Below are 14428 nucleotides of genomic sequence, written 5' to 3'. Positions count from 1 at the left end.
TGTGTCAAATCAACGTAACAAGTCGACTCACTGTTGGAGAAACTCGGTCAGCAGCCGTAGCCATACATATTATAGCTATATAATTATATTTCAGTTTCAAAAATTCATTAGAAAATCTCTCGTAATGATTATCTTATAAACTAGTAAAGAATATGTATTAATCTCAACTCCAGTTGGCTGAATTTAGAAATTTAGTTATTTGATTTCATGCCATGGAGGACACAAGAACTGGAGGTACAGCATCAACATAGGCTATTTACTCAAACAGCCATCAACCAAAGTACCACAGGGCAGACAAATCTATGCCTATCCGACGATGTCATTGATATCAAATGCGCGATATATGGAAATTTACAATCTGTGATGATCTAGTTAGCATTTCTAGTTATCAACTTTGACAGTACAGACACAAACAAAACCGGCTTAAGCTATGGCAGTGTCAAATTACAAAGTAACGTTAGGGACAAACAATGAGTTTGGCAACACCTCTAAGTAGACCATGTTTCATACAAAACACAGTGTCTGTTGCCTATACCTCACATTTTTTTCATACACTTTGTAATATTGGTGAATTAAATCAACATACTTATTTTGGTGTTCTCAAATTTTTAGGTCAGTATAAGGATTTGTAGTTACCTGGTTTAGACCAGTATGAGGATTTGTAGTTACCTGGTTTAGGTCAGTATGAGGATTTGTAGTTACCTGGTTTAGACTGACATTGATGAGGATTTGTAGTTACCTGGTTTAGACCAGTAAAAGGATTTGTATTAACCTGGTTTAAACCAGTATAAGGATTTGTAGTTACCTGGTTTAGGCCAGTATTAGGATTTGTAGTTACCTGGTTTAGGCCAGTATAAGGATTTGTAGTTACCTGGTTTAGGCCAGTATAAGGATTTGTAGTTACCTGGTTTAGGCCAGTATAAGGATTTGTAGTTACCTGGTTTAGGCCAGTATAAGGATTTGTAGTTACCTGGTTTAGGCCAGCATTGATGAGGATTTATAGTTACCTGGTTTAGGCCAGTATAAGGATTTGTAGTTACCTGGTTTAGACCAGTATAAGGATTTGTAGTTACCTGGTTTAGGCCAGCATTGATGAGGATTTGGAGTTCAGCTCTCATACAGTTAAGTGTGTCAATGATTTTCTCTCGGTTCTCGTGTGGTGTGTAGGCAGAATCAGTAAAGTCCTGAGCGGTCTCCACCACCACGTCCAAGGCACTGGTCAGTTTGTCCGGAGAGCTGGAGCTGGTCAGGCCAGTCACCCGAGTCATCTCCACTAGGTCCTGTCAAACAAAGAATGACAGCGAAACAGTAGTCATGGTCCAGTGAACTTTCATTCAATGCAAGATGGATATGCATGAATAAGAAATTAAACATGACATCAACATAAAAACAGTGATACAGTATGCTATAAAAGACAAGGAGACAGAATTTAGTATATAAAGTAAGTACCACAATAGATGAACATTAAATATATTTATTTTTCTGTTACAAACACATAACTTTATAACAAATTCTCTCCACTGATGAAAAAGTAGATGGATATTATTATCAAATAATAATTGAATGATAGGCATCTTTTTTTTTCTTGAAAATGAAGTTTATACATACATACCTCAAACTCCCTGATGGAACGACTGGTGGAGTGATGAGCGTTATCGAGACATATACCGGAATCTCCGTTATTCAGCGAGCACGGATGACCATTCACCTGGCCGGTGCCACCTTCCGTTACTATGTAGTGGATCATGTCCAGGGCACGCCTCATCTGGACAAACACACCTTCTCTATTGAGTCGCGCGGTATCACAGTCAGGATGGCGAAGACAAGTCTGAAGTGAACAGTAGAACTTGATCAATCAGGAGTTGGGAAGGAGTGAGGGGGCCAAATGGAGTGGGGGGATAGCAAAGTATTATTAATCAAGGGTGGGGGCAGAAAGGGGTGAGGTGCAAAGTGGAATTGGGGGGGTGGGGGGGGGGGGGGGGGGGGGGGGGGTAGTAAAGAGTTATTAATCAGATAATCCGAGGGGGGGAGAGGGGGAAGGGGTGAGTCGCAAAACGGACGGAATGGCGGGGGGAGGGGGTGGGGGGTAGTGAAGTGTTATTAATCAGAGGGGGGAAGGAAGGAGTCAGGGAAGGAATCAGGGAAGGAATGGAGGGGCAAGGGGCAAAATGAGCAAAATTTAAGGACAAAGTATGAATATTCAAGCATTTTTCTATTACTTTTTGGGAGAGGTTTTCAAGCACTGCTCTGAAATTCAAGGAGAATGATTATTAATTATTATTTTATTGAAAAATTAAAGAAATGAGAAAAAAAAAGAAATTCAAGGAGAAAACATGACACTCCCCCAAATTAAAACTTACTTTACAGGAAGGCAACAGCATCATGGTAGATTTCTCTAGGATAGCCCGGGCCGCTCCCATCTGAGCACGCTGCTTCTCTCCCTTCAAATCCTGTCAAAATAGGTCAAAAAATCCCTGAACAGGCACCAATGTAAGATAACGCATGATTATTCAAATTCAAATCATGGCTTCCACTAGGGTTCGAACCCCGGACCTCTGGCTTTCTAATCTTACGCCCAACCTATCAAGCTAAAGAGAAGTTCTCTCTAGGTACCTGGGTTATATGACATTGAAATAACCTTTATCCATGCCAAGCTTTTATATGATTAAGACTTTGTGATGACATGTCTGTTCATTAAAATGTTTGTATAGGCAGGTATATCCTTCATATAACAGAACTCACATTTTGTCTATCCCCGGTCAGATGAGCCAGCTCCACCATTTCATTACCAAAGCGACTGAAGCAGTTGACAAAGTCGGTGAAGGTCGTCACAGTGTCCAACTCATTTAGACTAGAGAGTACCTGGGAAGTAGAACAGATGCCTATTTATAGTGGGGGCTGGTTGGAAATAATAAAAGTTAGTGGCGGCTGGTTGGAAATAATAAAAATTAGTCAAAACAAGCAAAAATTCAGGTTAATCCAGGATCAGGTGCCTAGTACATTAAATAATATCAGAAGTAAAACAATATAAACGGTCACATCTGAGAAGGAGTCACTTAATTCAGGTGGTCACTAAGGCAGGTTTGACTAACTAAATCAAAACACCTGTAAGAGGAGATGTTATCAATTCCTGAAGCTGTTTTCAATTCAAGATTAATCAAGATTAAATCAAAATTTTAATACAGTCGAACCTGTCATATGTGACCTTCCAAGGGAGTCAATAAAAAAGGTCACATATGACAGGTGGTCTCTTAATCCAGGTTCAAAGAAAATGACCCGAAAAGGAAAGTTCATAATTATTCTGCCACATATGTAATATTTATCAGCTACAAGTATTAGTACATACATGTATATGAAAAGGAATTACCTCAGTCATCAATTAAGATTGTGAATATAATCAAATCTGTCAGAGACCTCTTGAGGAAAACGAAAGAAAAAAAGAAAAAAAAAGAAAAGAAAGAAAAATCACCATTCACTTAATGAAATAAAATGCTTATAATAATGGACAATATATAAAAATATCCCCATTTCTACATATGTAGTACAATATTTATTTTTTAAAATTTAATTCAGTTTCTTTTATTTTCATTAATACATGTATATATATATAAATTCTTTTAGCATGTTACAATAAAAAAAAAAATTATTTTAAAATACAAAAAATAATCAAAGAATTTGAATGGCTAATTTGATTATTTCCAGTATTGGATACATTTACATAAAAAAAAAAAAAATGTTTTTTGCATTCCTGAATTCCTGGCCCGGACTTCCGTCCGGATTATTAGTCACGTAACTGCATTTCCTTCATAACGATGGAGACGTTTTTAACTGGCAAATATCTGTCCTAATGTCTCAAAAAGAACATAAATTTCAGTTAAACAGTAAGTTGACTGTTTATTCACTCTTTTTCATACTTCCCAAGCAAATGTTTTTATTTATATCTATCAAAATTTCGTGAAAATCGTCTGAATGGCGAGGACGTTTTTTCGCCATATCCCATCTCCTTCTTTCATTCTTTAGAAGTAAAGTACAGTTTAGTTCGTTTTTGGGTGTTATCAGGGCAAAGATAATAAATTAATACATTTTTTGAGACAGAATAAGACATTTCATGCATTTCTGAAGTATTTTTTAATCTTTAAAAGCAGACACGTTCGTCCGGTTTCTTCTTGATTAGGACTTCTGCTTCCGTTTTAAAACTCGGAAAGTCGCTGAAAAAAGTCGCTTTTCAGCATTTGGGACACGGAAATGATGGTCGTTAGTCGCGTCTGACAGGTAGTCGCTTAATCCAGGTCACTAGTATAGTAAATAACGTTGGGAGGAAAAAATACGGTCGCATATGAAAGGAAGTCGTTTAATTCAGGTGGTCGCTAAGGCAGGTTTGACTGTACATTTATTGATACTCTTCATCCATGTTCCCACAAGATAGTAATTCTCACTCAAATTACCTACTTTGAACACCATGAAAATATTTGATATGACAATTGTATAGAGTTTTGTTACAAAGTATTGCATTGGAGAAGAACATTTTTAAATGACCTTGACCGTTGTTACTGACCTTGTCCTTGGAAAGAAGCAGCTGTTTGACGATGACCTTGTCAGCCAGTAGTAGGACACGGGTGACGGCTGACAAAAGCTGACGCGCTGCCCTCACCATTGCCGTCTTTTCTGTGAAGGTTTTCGGAGTTGAGTAGTTGGAAGTTCGGTCAACAGAGGTCAGTTTCTGGATACTAACACCTGTAAAGAAAGACAGCATTTTATTGTAAGGTCAAGGTCAAGTTAAGTTATTATCAAAATTACCCTCTAATAAAAAGAACTCTGAGTTTGTTTTTATCTGATTTTTCCATTATCATTTTGTAAGATGCTGAACTACATGTATAACTGAATAACTCAAAGGTCAAGCAATGAGGTCAAATTAAAGGTCAACTTTACCTGCAGATCTTGCCTCCTCACAGGCTTCACACATATCTTGTCTGATGTCGTCATTGTCATCAGCGATGGACTGACCAACTATTACAAAACGGTCAACAGCCAAACTCACAGCCTGTCCGACACGGATCAGTGCCTTCGCAGTCTTATCCGTGACCTTTGGACGGTCCTTGTGGTTTACCAATGTGGTTATCTGAAATGTACAAACAAATGCAGATTATGGTACCTATATTTGATTATTAGAAGCAGCAAATTGACAAAGTTAGTGATATTGTACATGTTAATTATAATCAAACTTCAATATCTTTTAATATACGATGTATAGAATACACCATCTAATCCCCCTCTATCATGATGGGGAACCCATAAAAAATCAACAAATGTATGAGGTTTCCTTGGAATCAAATGCAAAATACATTTGGTACATTGAGGGTGTTTAAAATTCTATTTATGGACAAAAATCTATTATTAGTAACGGTGACTAATCTAGCTCATTTTTTTACAAGGAGTGGTTTAGTATACACAAACTTCTACAAGAGGTGATGACTATGAACAAATTACATTATTTGGTTTCATGAAAAATGTATTTAAATTCAGTCAAGAGAATGTGGATGGCAAATCTATCTAACTTCTGTAAGAGGTGATGGTTTTGAACTACTTCACGATGTTTCATGTTAATATAACACCTCCATGAATCTGGGGATTCACAACTTGTTGTGAGAAGATAAATTTAATCACAACTCTATAATAACATTGTATCTACTCACAAATCATATGTTTGGATCTCACATGTAGCCAGACCTACTGTAGCTATGGACATAATTTTTCCTATTACACAATTAATTTTCTCATATATATATATATCTATCTCCCAAAATCATTATTCTGCATGATCTCACATAGACAACGATTTAAATTGGTTTTGGCTCTGCTTTCAAAAATTTGAAAGCATGCTATACAAGCTACAATTGTTCTGGAAATTTTGGACGAAAACACTGGTATTCAAGACTTTTAAATTAGGTTCAACCAGACAGAGTATGGAGGCTTTTGGCTCAACGTATCTAGGCCCAATCATCCTTACAGCAGTCTGTGTATATATACAGCTCCATGCCAAAGCTCTGCTAATGCACATGCTGCAGGTGGAATTAAAGGAACATGATTAGGTATTTAGGTATAAACCATCTGGACACCCCTATATTCATAGATTTTAATTAACTCAAGAAATTGAATTGTTCTTTTTCCTCACTGGTTTAGGATGCGGCCATTTTGTCTCATTTTGGGAAGAAAATTTATAAATTCGGAAAGATTTTTTTCTGGAGTAAACTGTTAATTTTGGAAATTAGGCTTAAACATGAAATAATTTTGATTGGGAACCCAACCCATTATTGGCAGCTTAAAGCCTTCAGAAAACGCCCAGGACTAGATAACTGTTTATACTGATCTGACCAACAATACACCATGATATAAAATTTCTCCAGTATGAACAAAAAATTGGTAAAAATGCACTATAATATGTTCAATTTAGGAACCAGCAGAGCCATGTGTGGCTCAGAGATAATTAAAGTATCAGAAACTAAATGTCTTGGTTCCAGCTGCTATCATCGACACACTTTAAAGGCCCCACCAATCACTAACAACATTTTACACATCACTTTAGGGTCTTTAGGGCCCCTTCTATCAATGACAACACATTAGTATATAGATATCATATCACTTTAGGGCCCCTTCTATCAATGACAACACATTATATACAGATATCATATCACTTTAGGGCCCCTCCTATCTTTGACAACACAGTATGCCTCGTTTCCACACAAGTTGGCTGTTTGACTTTGTATAATTAGAGGTGTGCCATGGTCAAATGTCTGTTCTCCTACTTTACCACCCCACGAGGTCTGACACACACCAGATGGTAAAATAGCTATCATCATTTTATTTTCGTATACATATGGGGCCTTTCAGTGTACATTTCGTGTAAGTATTTTGAGGCTGTATGAAAAAGCTATCTTGTAACACATACTATCTGGAAGCAACATAAACCATAGAACATGCTTTAGGCATTGGATATATCTGACAAAAAACATCGTATATCTGACAAAAAACATCGTATATCTGACAAAAAACATCGTATATCTGACAAAAAACATCGAACAGATATTGAGGCTCTCCCAATATCTTACGTCTTTTATATCAATCAAACTTAAGTCACATTATGTAGTATTAATACTATTTATGTAAAACAAAAACCTCTTTTCTTGAAATTACAATGCAAAAAATCCAGCATAAGATACCATATTTACCTGCACATCATAATTGACCCCCTGCCCACAAACAAGCAAAGGTTTTTATTTTTGCAAAATCATCAATCTTAAAAAAGTATTAACTTCAAGTAGTACACAATTAAATGAGCCCTCCTTGAACTTTAATACTCAACATTTACAGTAATATGAAGGATAAATATGGAACTAAACTTTTACGAGGTCAGGGGAAGGGGCTAATTTATGATAAATACGGTATTAAACTTAGCTTTCACACTAGCGAAAAGGACTAATTGAAGATATGATATTAAACATTTATACAAGGGGATTGGAGCTAGTTTGAGGATAAATACATGTACTTCAAAACTTTTACACCAGGGGGACGTACATATATATACATGTATATGGTATTAAACTTTTGTACCAGTGCATGGAAGGTGCTGATTTTAGGAGAAATATGGTATCAAGCTTTCAAACTAAGGGAGGATGCATGGTTATTGAGGATAAATACAGTACAAAACTTCAACACTAGGGGTGGGGGCTTATTTGAGGATTAATGTACATGTACAGTTACCTCCATTTTAACAACAGTGAGAACCCCAAGGATTTTACAGACTAGTTCTATAGTGAAAATTCCTTCCTGAAGTACCCAAGGAGTAGGATTTTAATGGCGGAATGTCAGTAAAGTACATCATTTATTAAAAATCCCAGTATATTTCTGGCCATAACTCCTTATATAATTGTTTATTATTATTTCCCTGAGCTTCACCTCAATATAATTACAGAACCTCAATATCTCATTTCAATTTCTAGAGATATAATTAATTTAAGATTCTTTTAAACATGTGTATATATACAAGTATAAAGATAAATGGCTGATTCGCATATAGTCTTCATAATCCTGTAGGTGTCTGCCCAAGCTTCAGTACAGGTATATATCGTACAAAACTGTTTACTATACATACCACATGCATTGTAAACAAGTAACTATGGCACAAGGCATATCAAAACAAAGATCCAGACAAACCGATGAATAATGTTGCAGGAATTTTTCGAATAAACGTAAACCAGATGCAGCCAAGCTGTAAAATTCCGGTACAACATGATCGGTTCCTGTGCTGTTCAATAGGAAACAGACAGATCTTACTAGTGAAACCTGGTTTCTGAACACAGCGGGTCGGAACAATATTCACTTATAATTATTCCATTTCAAAAAGAAATGCTATGTAACAAGTGGCTTTAAATACTGAAATGTAAGATTAATTGTCAAATGAAAATGGCAATGAGGAAGTAAAAGTTCCTGTTATTAGAAAAGTCTAAAAAGTTTAATTAACAGAGAAATTGGAAAAAAATCAACTGAAGGCGAGGATCTTTATAGAGATAAGCAAGTATGGGAAATAACTAAATGCAAAAAAGTTGAATCAAAATGCTGTTCAGGGAAATATCTATAAATTTCAAAGAAATCAGTTTAAAAATGTGGGAGATCTCTGGACAAACAAAAGTTCAGCTGGGCTGATGTACAACACCATATAGTACCATATTTATCCTCAAATAAGCCCCTCCCATATTGTAAAAGTTTTGTATCATATTTATCCTCAAACAAGCCCCTCCCATATTGTAAAAGTTTTGTATCATATTTATCCTCAAACAACCCCCTCCCATAGTGTAAAAGTTTTGTATCATATTTATCCTCAAACAACCCCCTCCCATAGTGTAAAAGTGTTATATCATATTTATCCTCAAACAAGAACCTCCCCTAGTGTAAAAGTTTAGTATCATATTTATCCTCCAATAAGCCCCCACCTCTTGTATTAAAGTTTAGTGACATATTTATCCTCCAATAAGCCCCCATCTCTTGTATCAAAGTTTAGTGACATATTCATCCTCCAATAAGCCCCCATCTCTTGTATCAAAGTTTAGTGACATATTTATCCTCCAATAAGCCCCCACCTCTTGTATCAAAGTTTAGTGACATATTTATCCTCCAATAAGCCCCCACCTCTTGTATCAAAGTTTAGTGACATATTTATCCTCCAATAAGCCCCCATCTCTTGTATCAAAGTTTAGTGACATATTTATCCTCCAATAAGCCCCCACCTCTTGTATCAAAGTTTAGTGACATATTTATCCTCCAATAAGCCCCCACCTCTTGTATCAAAGTTTAGTGACATATTTATCCTCCAATAAGCCCCCACCTCTTGTATCAAAGTTTAGTGACATATTTATCCTCCAATAAGCCCCCACCTCTTGTATCAAAGTTAAGTGACATATTTATCCTCCAATAAGCCCCCACCTCTTGTATCAAAGTTTAGTGACATATTCATCCTCAAATAAGCCCCCACCTCTTGTATCAAAGTTTAGTGACATATTTATCCTCCAATAAGCCCCCACCTCTTGTATCAAAGTTAAGTGACATATTTATCCTCCAATAAGCCCCCACCTCTTGTATCAAAGTTTAGTGACATATTTATCCTCCAATAAGCCCCCACCTCTTGTATCAAAGTTTAGTGACATATTTATCCTCCAATAAGCCCCCACCTCTTGTATCAAAGTTTAGTGACATATTTATCCTCCAATAAGCCCCCACCTCTTGTATCGAAGTTAATTGACATATTTATCCTCCAATAAGCCCCCACCTCTTGTATCAAAGTTTAGTGACATATTCATCCTCCAATAAGCCCCCACCTCTTGTATCAAAGTTTAGTGACAAATTTATCCTCCAATAAGCCCCCTCCTCTAGTGTAAAAGTTTAGTGACATATTTATCCTCCAATAAGCCCCCACCTCTTGTATCAAAGTTTAGTGACATATTTATCCTCCAATAAGCCCCCACCTCTTGTATCAAAGTTTAGTGACATATTTATCCTCCAATAAGCCCCCACCTCTTGTATTAAAGTTTAGTGACATATTTATCCTCCATTAAGCCCCCACCTCTTGTATCAAAGTTTAGTGACATATTTATCCTCCAATAAGCCCCCACCTTTTGTATCAAAGTTTAGTGACATATTTATCCTCCAATAAGCCCCCACCTCTTGTATCAAAGTTTAGTGACATATTTATCCTCCAATAAGCCCCCACCTCTTGTATCAAAGTTTAGTGACATATTTATCCTCCAATAAGCCCCCACCTCTTGTATCAAAGTTTAGTGACATATTTATCCTCAAATAAGCCCCCACCTCTTGTATCAAAGTTTAGTGACATCTTCATCCTCCAATAAGCCCCCACCTCTTGTATCAAAGTTTAGTGACATATTCATCCTCCAATAAGCCCCCACCTCTTGTATCAAAGTTTAGTGACATATTTATCCTCCAATAGGCCCCGACTTCCTCTTGTATCAAAGTTTAGTGACATATTTATCATCCAATAGGCCCCGACTTCCTCTTGTACCTCCAATAAGCCATGGCCACCATCTGTAGTATTTATGTTCAGTAACATTAAATATAATTTATTTCATCTTATGGAACACCAACATACAGTGTTAATGCTAGTAAGTCGGAGAGGACTGTATATGACATTCAATGATTTTAATTAAGATTGCATGAATGGTGCTGTAATTATAACTAAGCCATTATACAATATGAAGTAATTTCAATAGGGAAAGAGACTGATTATAATGGCCCCCAAAAAGCTCTCAGAGAAAGCCCTGCTTCAGATTGTTTTTCGTTTGTGCAGCTGTTTATCTAATGGGAATTACATTTCCACTGTAGTCCGAATGTTGTCCCATTCATTTCCGAGATGAATTCCCAGCTTTCCTTTAATTACATGTCTTTACTTCATTGCATAGACTTCTTTTTATGTCACTGTAAGGAATTTTAATCTGTAGCAGAAGTATTTGAGGTAAACCTATTAGTTGATTAGTTCTATAACAATGACGATTTAATAATTTGGAGTTTTTATATACCGCTACAGCAACATAGCAATATATGTATACAGTCTCAAAGCGATTCACAAAATAATAATATTATGTGGTTGGGCCTTTAATAACTTACTCCCTGGTAAGCACACATACAGCTGGAGCTGCCATTTTGACACTAACAGCTTATAAATGACATTTCTTCTGCTGCCCTATATATTAAAGACTCATTTATTATAGTCGAGTTGAATTGACTTGAACACAATAAAGTTAAGTTCTAGGGATATATTCATTAAGATACTCCTCTCTACGTCATGATTTTAATTTCTCTGTTGGACAACTTTAACATACATACCTAACAAAACTGCCAACAATGGGGGTACAGCACAGTATAATGCATGTATATACCCAATAGGTAACAAATTAAACATGCTGGATGTCCCTCTATATGGGCCGGCCCTCACTAAAAATAGTAACAGTGACCTTTACCATGACCAAAAAAACATGAAACTGAAAGCTGATCTGTAGCTACTAATACTGAAGTTCAGGGATTGACACTAACAGTAGCCCGGCAGCCCTGGGCTGCCTTGAATCTGGTCAGGCTGCCAGAATGTCAAGACCAGCAGCCCTGTGGCCTGCCAACATTTTCAGTCAAATGTATATATATATAATGTCCAACTGAAATTTACGTAAGACATTTACTTCAAAAATGTTATTTTCAAAACTTTTTTCATGAAACGCATTGGTGTCAGTTCTAATATTTTTATGCTCAGCATAAACTAGAATGCAGGAAACTGCATCTAGAATATTCATTTTTTTCCCCTCAGTATTGAGGTAAGGACAATGCCCCCTAATCCCCCAAGAGGGGCATCACCTTTGGCAGCCCGGGCTGCCTCATTCCAAACCCTAGCAGCCCGGCGGTCTGTCAAGGTGATTAAGTTACTGTCAATCCCTGAAGTTACATATACCATCTTTCACCAACATACCTTGAATCATGACTGAGAAAAGTGCGGAAAACTGAGTGGATAGACTGACAAACAGACAGACAGAGATGATCGCAACCTATAGTGTAGTAGGAGTGGAAAAATGCACGGCCAGACCGGGGTTTGAACCCGGGACCTCCGAACACTAGCCGGATGCTCTACCAATTGAGCTACCTTGTCACCGATGATCGACCTGGTCCAGTTTGGCTACAATACCACCTCCCCCTCCCCCTAATATGAATGAACTGAAATAGGGAATTGCTGCACATGTACAAATCTAACAACTTTTTTCTTTGTAAATGTAGTTGTGATCTTAATAACTGCATGAAGGCCAAATTAATTTGTCTGTGCTAATTCACATACAATACCATACCAGAATAAAACTCTAGATCTACAGTCAGTGAAATAAATTACATTTGGATGATACCAAATCTGCCCCAGAGGTAGAAGAAAATGTCCTTAGTAAGATTTGCTAATGCTGTTGATTTCTTTTTAGAAATTTACCAAATGCTCTAGCGATGCAAAATGCTAAAATGATTATTTTTTCTGTTAGCAAATTTTACTACTACATTCATGTGTAGGATACAAATATATACAGGTGAATTCACAATGACATTGTGTTGTTAAATTTTTATTTCCGTCGTCTCATGATCACGTCAAAACTTCTTTTATTTTTTGCATATTAGTGTTTGGATTGGAATTTGCATAAATTTGTAGCGCGAGCCCAGCAAATAATTTGGGCACTTGTACAAACAGAGCATTATGATATTTCCCCCATATAGATAAGTTACCACACAATCAATATACATGTATATATTTTACTACAAGCTATCAAGGAAAGAACTACCTTAGGAAAATTTGTCATGTGGATCTAGTACTATAAGTCTGGCTAAGATACTGACAGCTCAGGTAAATAAATTGCTTCAGTACACATGTACAGGTGCTGGACACATAAAGGTGTTTGATGTGTATACGTACAGTTTATTGCCTCAGCAATCCAATAAATATAAAGCTATGAGTCTATAGGTCTAACTATATATATATACATGTACACTGTTTATGTGTCAAGCTCCTGTGATTCAGAACACAACACAGGGAAGTCCTACATATAACACAGAGAGTGCAGTCCTATTTATACATGTCATAGACATGTCCGAGATCGGGGTTTTATCGAAATTGTATAATTTATGATTGCCGTGATCAATAAATGTCAACAATTCTTCACGAATGAGAATTTTAATTCAACGAACGTTTATCAATCTTTGGACAGACAGTAAATACTTGAATCTGGAAAGTGTCAGACTGAGTCATACATATCTTTTTCCAGACTTTCATTAATTCAAGTTTATCAGCTCAGATGTCCATTGTCGCAGACCGCATCATGACTCAATCAATACGATGCCGGGAATTGCATCCTGCTTGCGGATGCTGGGACAATATGCACGCATCAGAGGGACATTATCGGAGCATGATATAGTTGCCTACCTGTGTGACCAGTGGAATGAGAGTCTGCTCCACAGATTTTGTCCGGATTTCCAGCGATAACCTAGCATCACTCTTCGACTGAGCCATTTTCCAGTTTACTGACGTCGCTGCTGGGGTCAGGGGTCATATGGCCGCTTGAACGCTTAGAAAATAATTATTTTCTATCCTGTTTGGGGAAAGTTCTTGTCCTGTCAGTTTGATTTTTTGACGTAATATTCATACTTTATGAGCATAATTATGATTTGTGTTCACTTTTATCAATTATTTGTGATATATATTTTTAGATATTAAGCGACCCTTCTAATTCGCAAAATCAAAGGTCAAAGGTAAAGTTTATGCATGTGATCATTCAAGCGAAACATCTGGCAAGTTGCACAGGGACTTGGCACGAATTTCCCAACCTACGTTGATAATTTAAGAATATGGTATTAGGTCTAAATTATCATTTTTAATTTGCTTATATTGTGGACCAATGGAAAGCACAAGACACACTAGAAAGGTGGAAATATATCTTGCGTGTCTTTAGCCGGAGTTTCGATCCTCTTGCCCTACATGGTATATTTCAATTTCTTTTAAAATAGAGATATCTCTATATTTCTAATAAAGATACGCGAATTTTATATTAAAGACAGACATCTGCATTTGAATTAAATATATCTTTATTTAAGATACTGATATCTCTTTCTTAAATATATGCAAAAATCTTTATCATATGGGTCAAATCAGTAAACGGTAATTGTCCGCATAACACTGGATTCTTGCAAAGGTATGTCTGCAGGATACGAATTACTTGGGATGTTAATATTGGGCAACGAAGTAATTCTAACAGTGTGCACAATGAACCTCGATGCATTTAAATATATATACCTGTATTTAAGTACAGATATCTGAATTAACTAAATTGGTAAAAACCAAAATGCTTAC

The 14428-nt window shown here is 36.5% G+C and overlaps 1 protein-coding gene across 2 annotated transcripts in view; it reads right to left on the bottom strand.

Moving 5' to 3' along the window:
* Nucleotides 1-13611, bottom strand: part of LOC117317959 (alpha-catulin-like) — a 43977-nt gene extending 30366 nt beyond the window's left edge. For both annotated transcript variants that reach the window (XM_033872927.1, XM_033872928.1), the window contains exons 1-7: nt 13505-13611; nt 4930-5119; nt 4556-4734; nt 2743-2862; nt 2361-2450; nt 1613-1828; nt 1074-1280 (exon numbers count right to left, since the gene is read on the bottom strand). In XM_033872927.1, the coding sequence (XP_033728818.1) occupies nt 1074-1280; nt 1613-1828; nt 2361-2450; nt 2743-2862; nt 4556-4734; nt 4930-5119; nt 13505-13591 (1089 nt within the window). In that variant the 5' untranslated portion in view covers nt 13592-13611. The remainder of the gene's footprint in view (nt 1-1073; nt 1281-1612; nt 1829-2360; nt 2451-2742; nt 2863-4555; nt 4735-4929; nt 5120-13504) is intronic.
* Between the last annotated feature and the right edge of the window lie 817 nt (nt 13612-14428).

Source organism: Pecten maximus, chromosome 19 (genome assembly GCF_902652985.1).
Source record: "Pecten maximus chromosome 19, xPecMax1.1, whole genome shotgun sequence".
Classification (NCBI taxonomy): Eukaryota; Metazoa; Mollusca; class Bivalvia; order Pectinida; family Pectinidae; genus Pecten; species Pecten maximus.
This window is presented reverse-complemented; position numbering and strand designations above follow the sequence as displayed.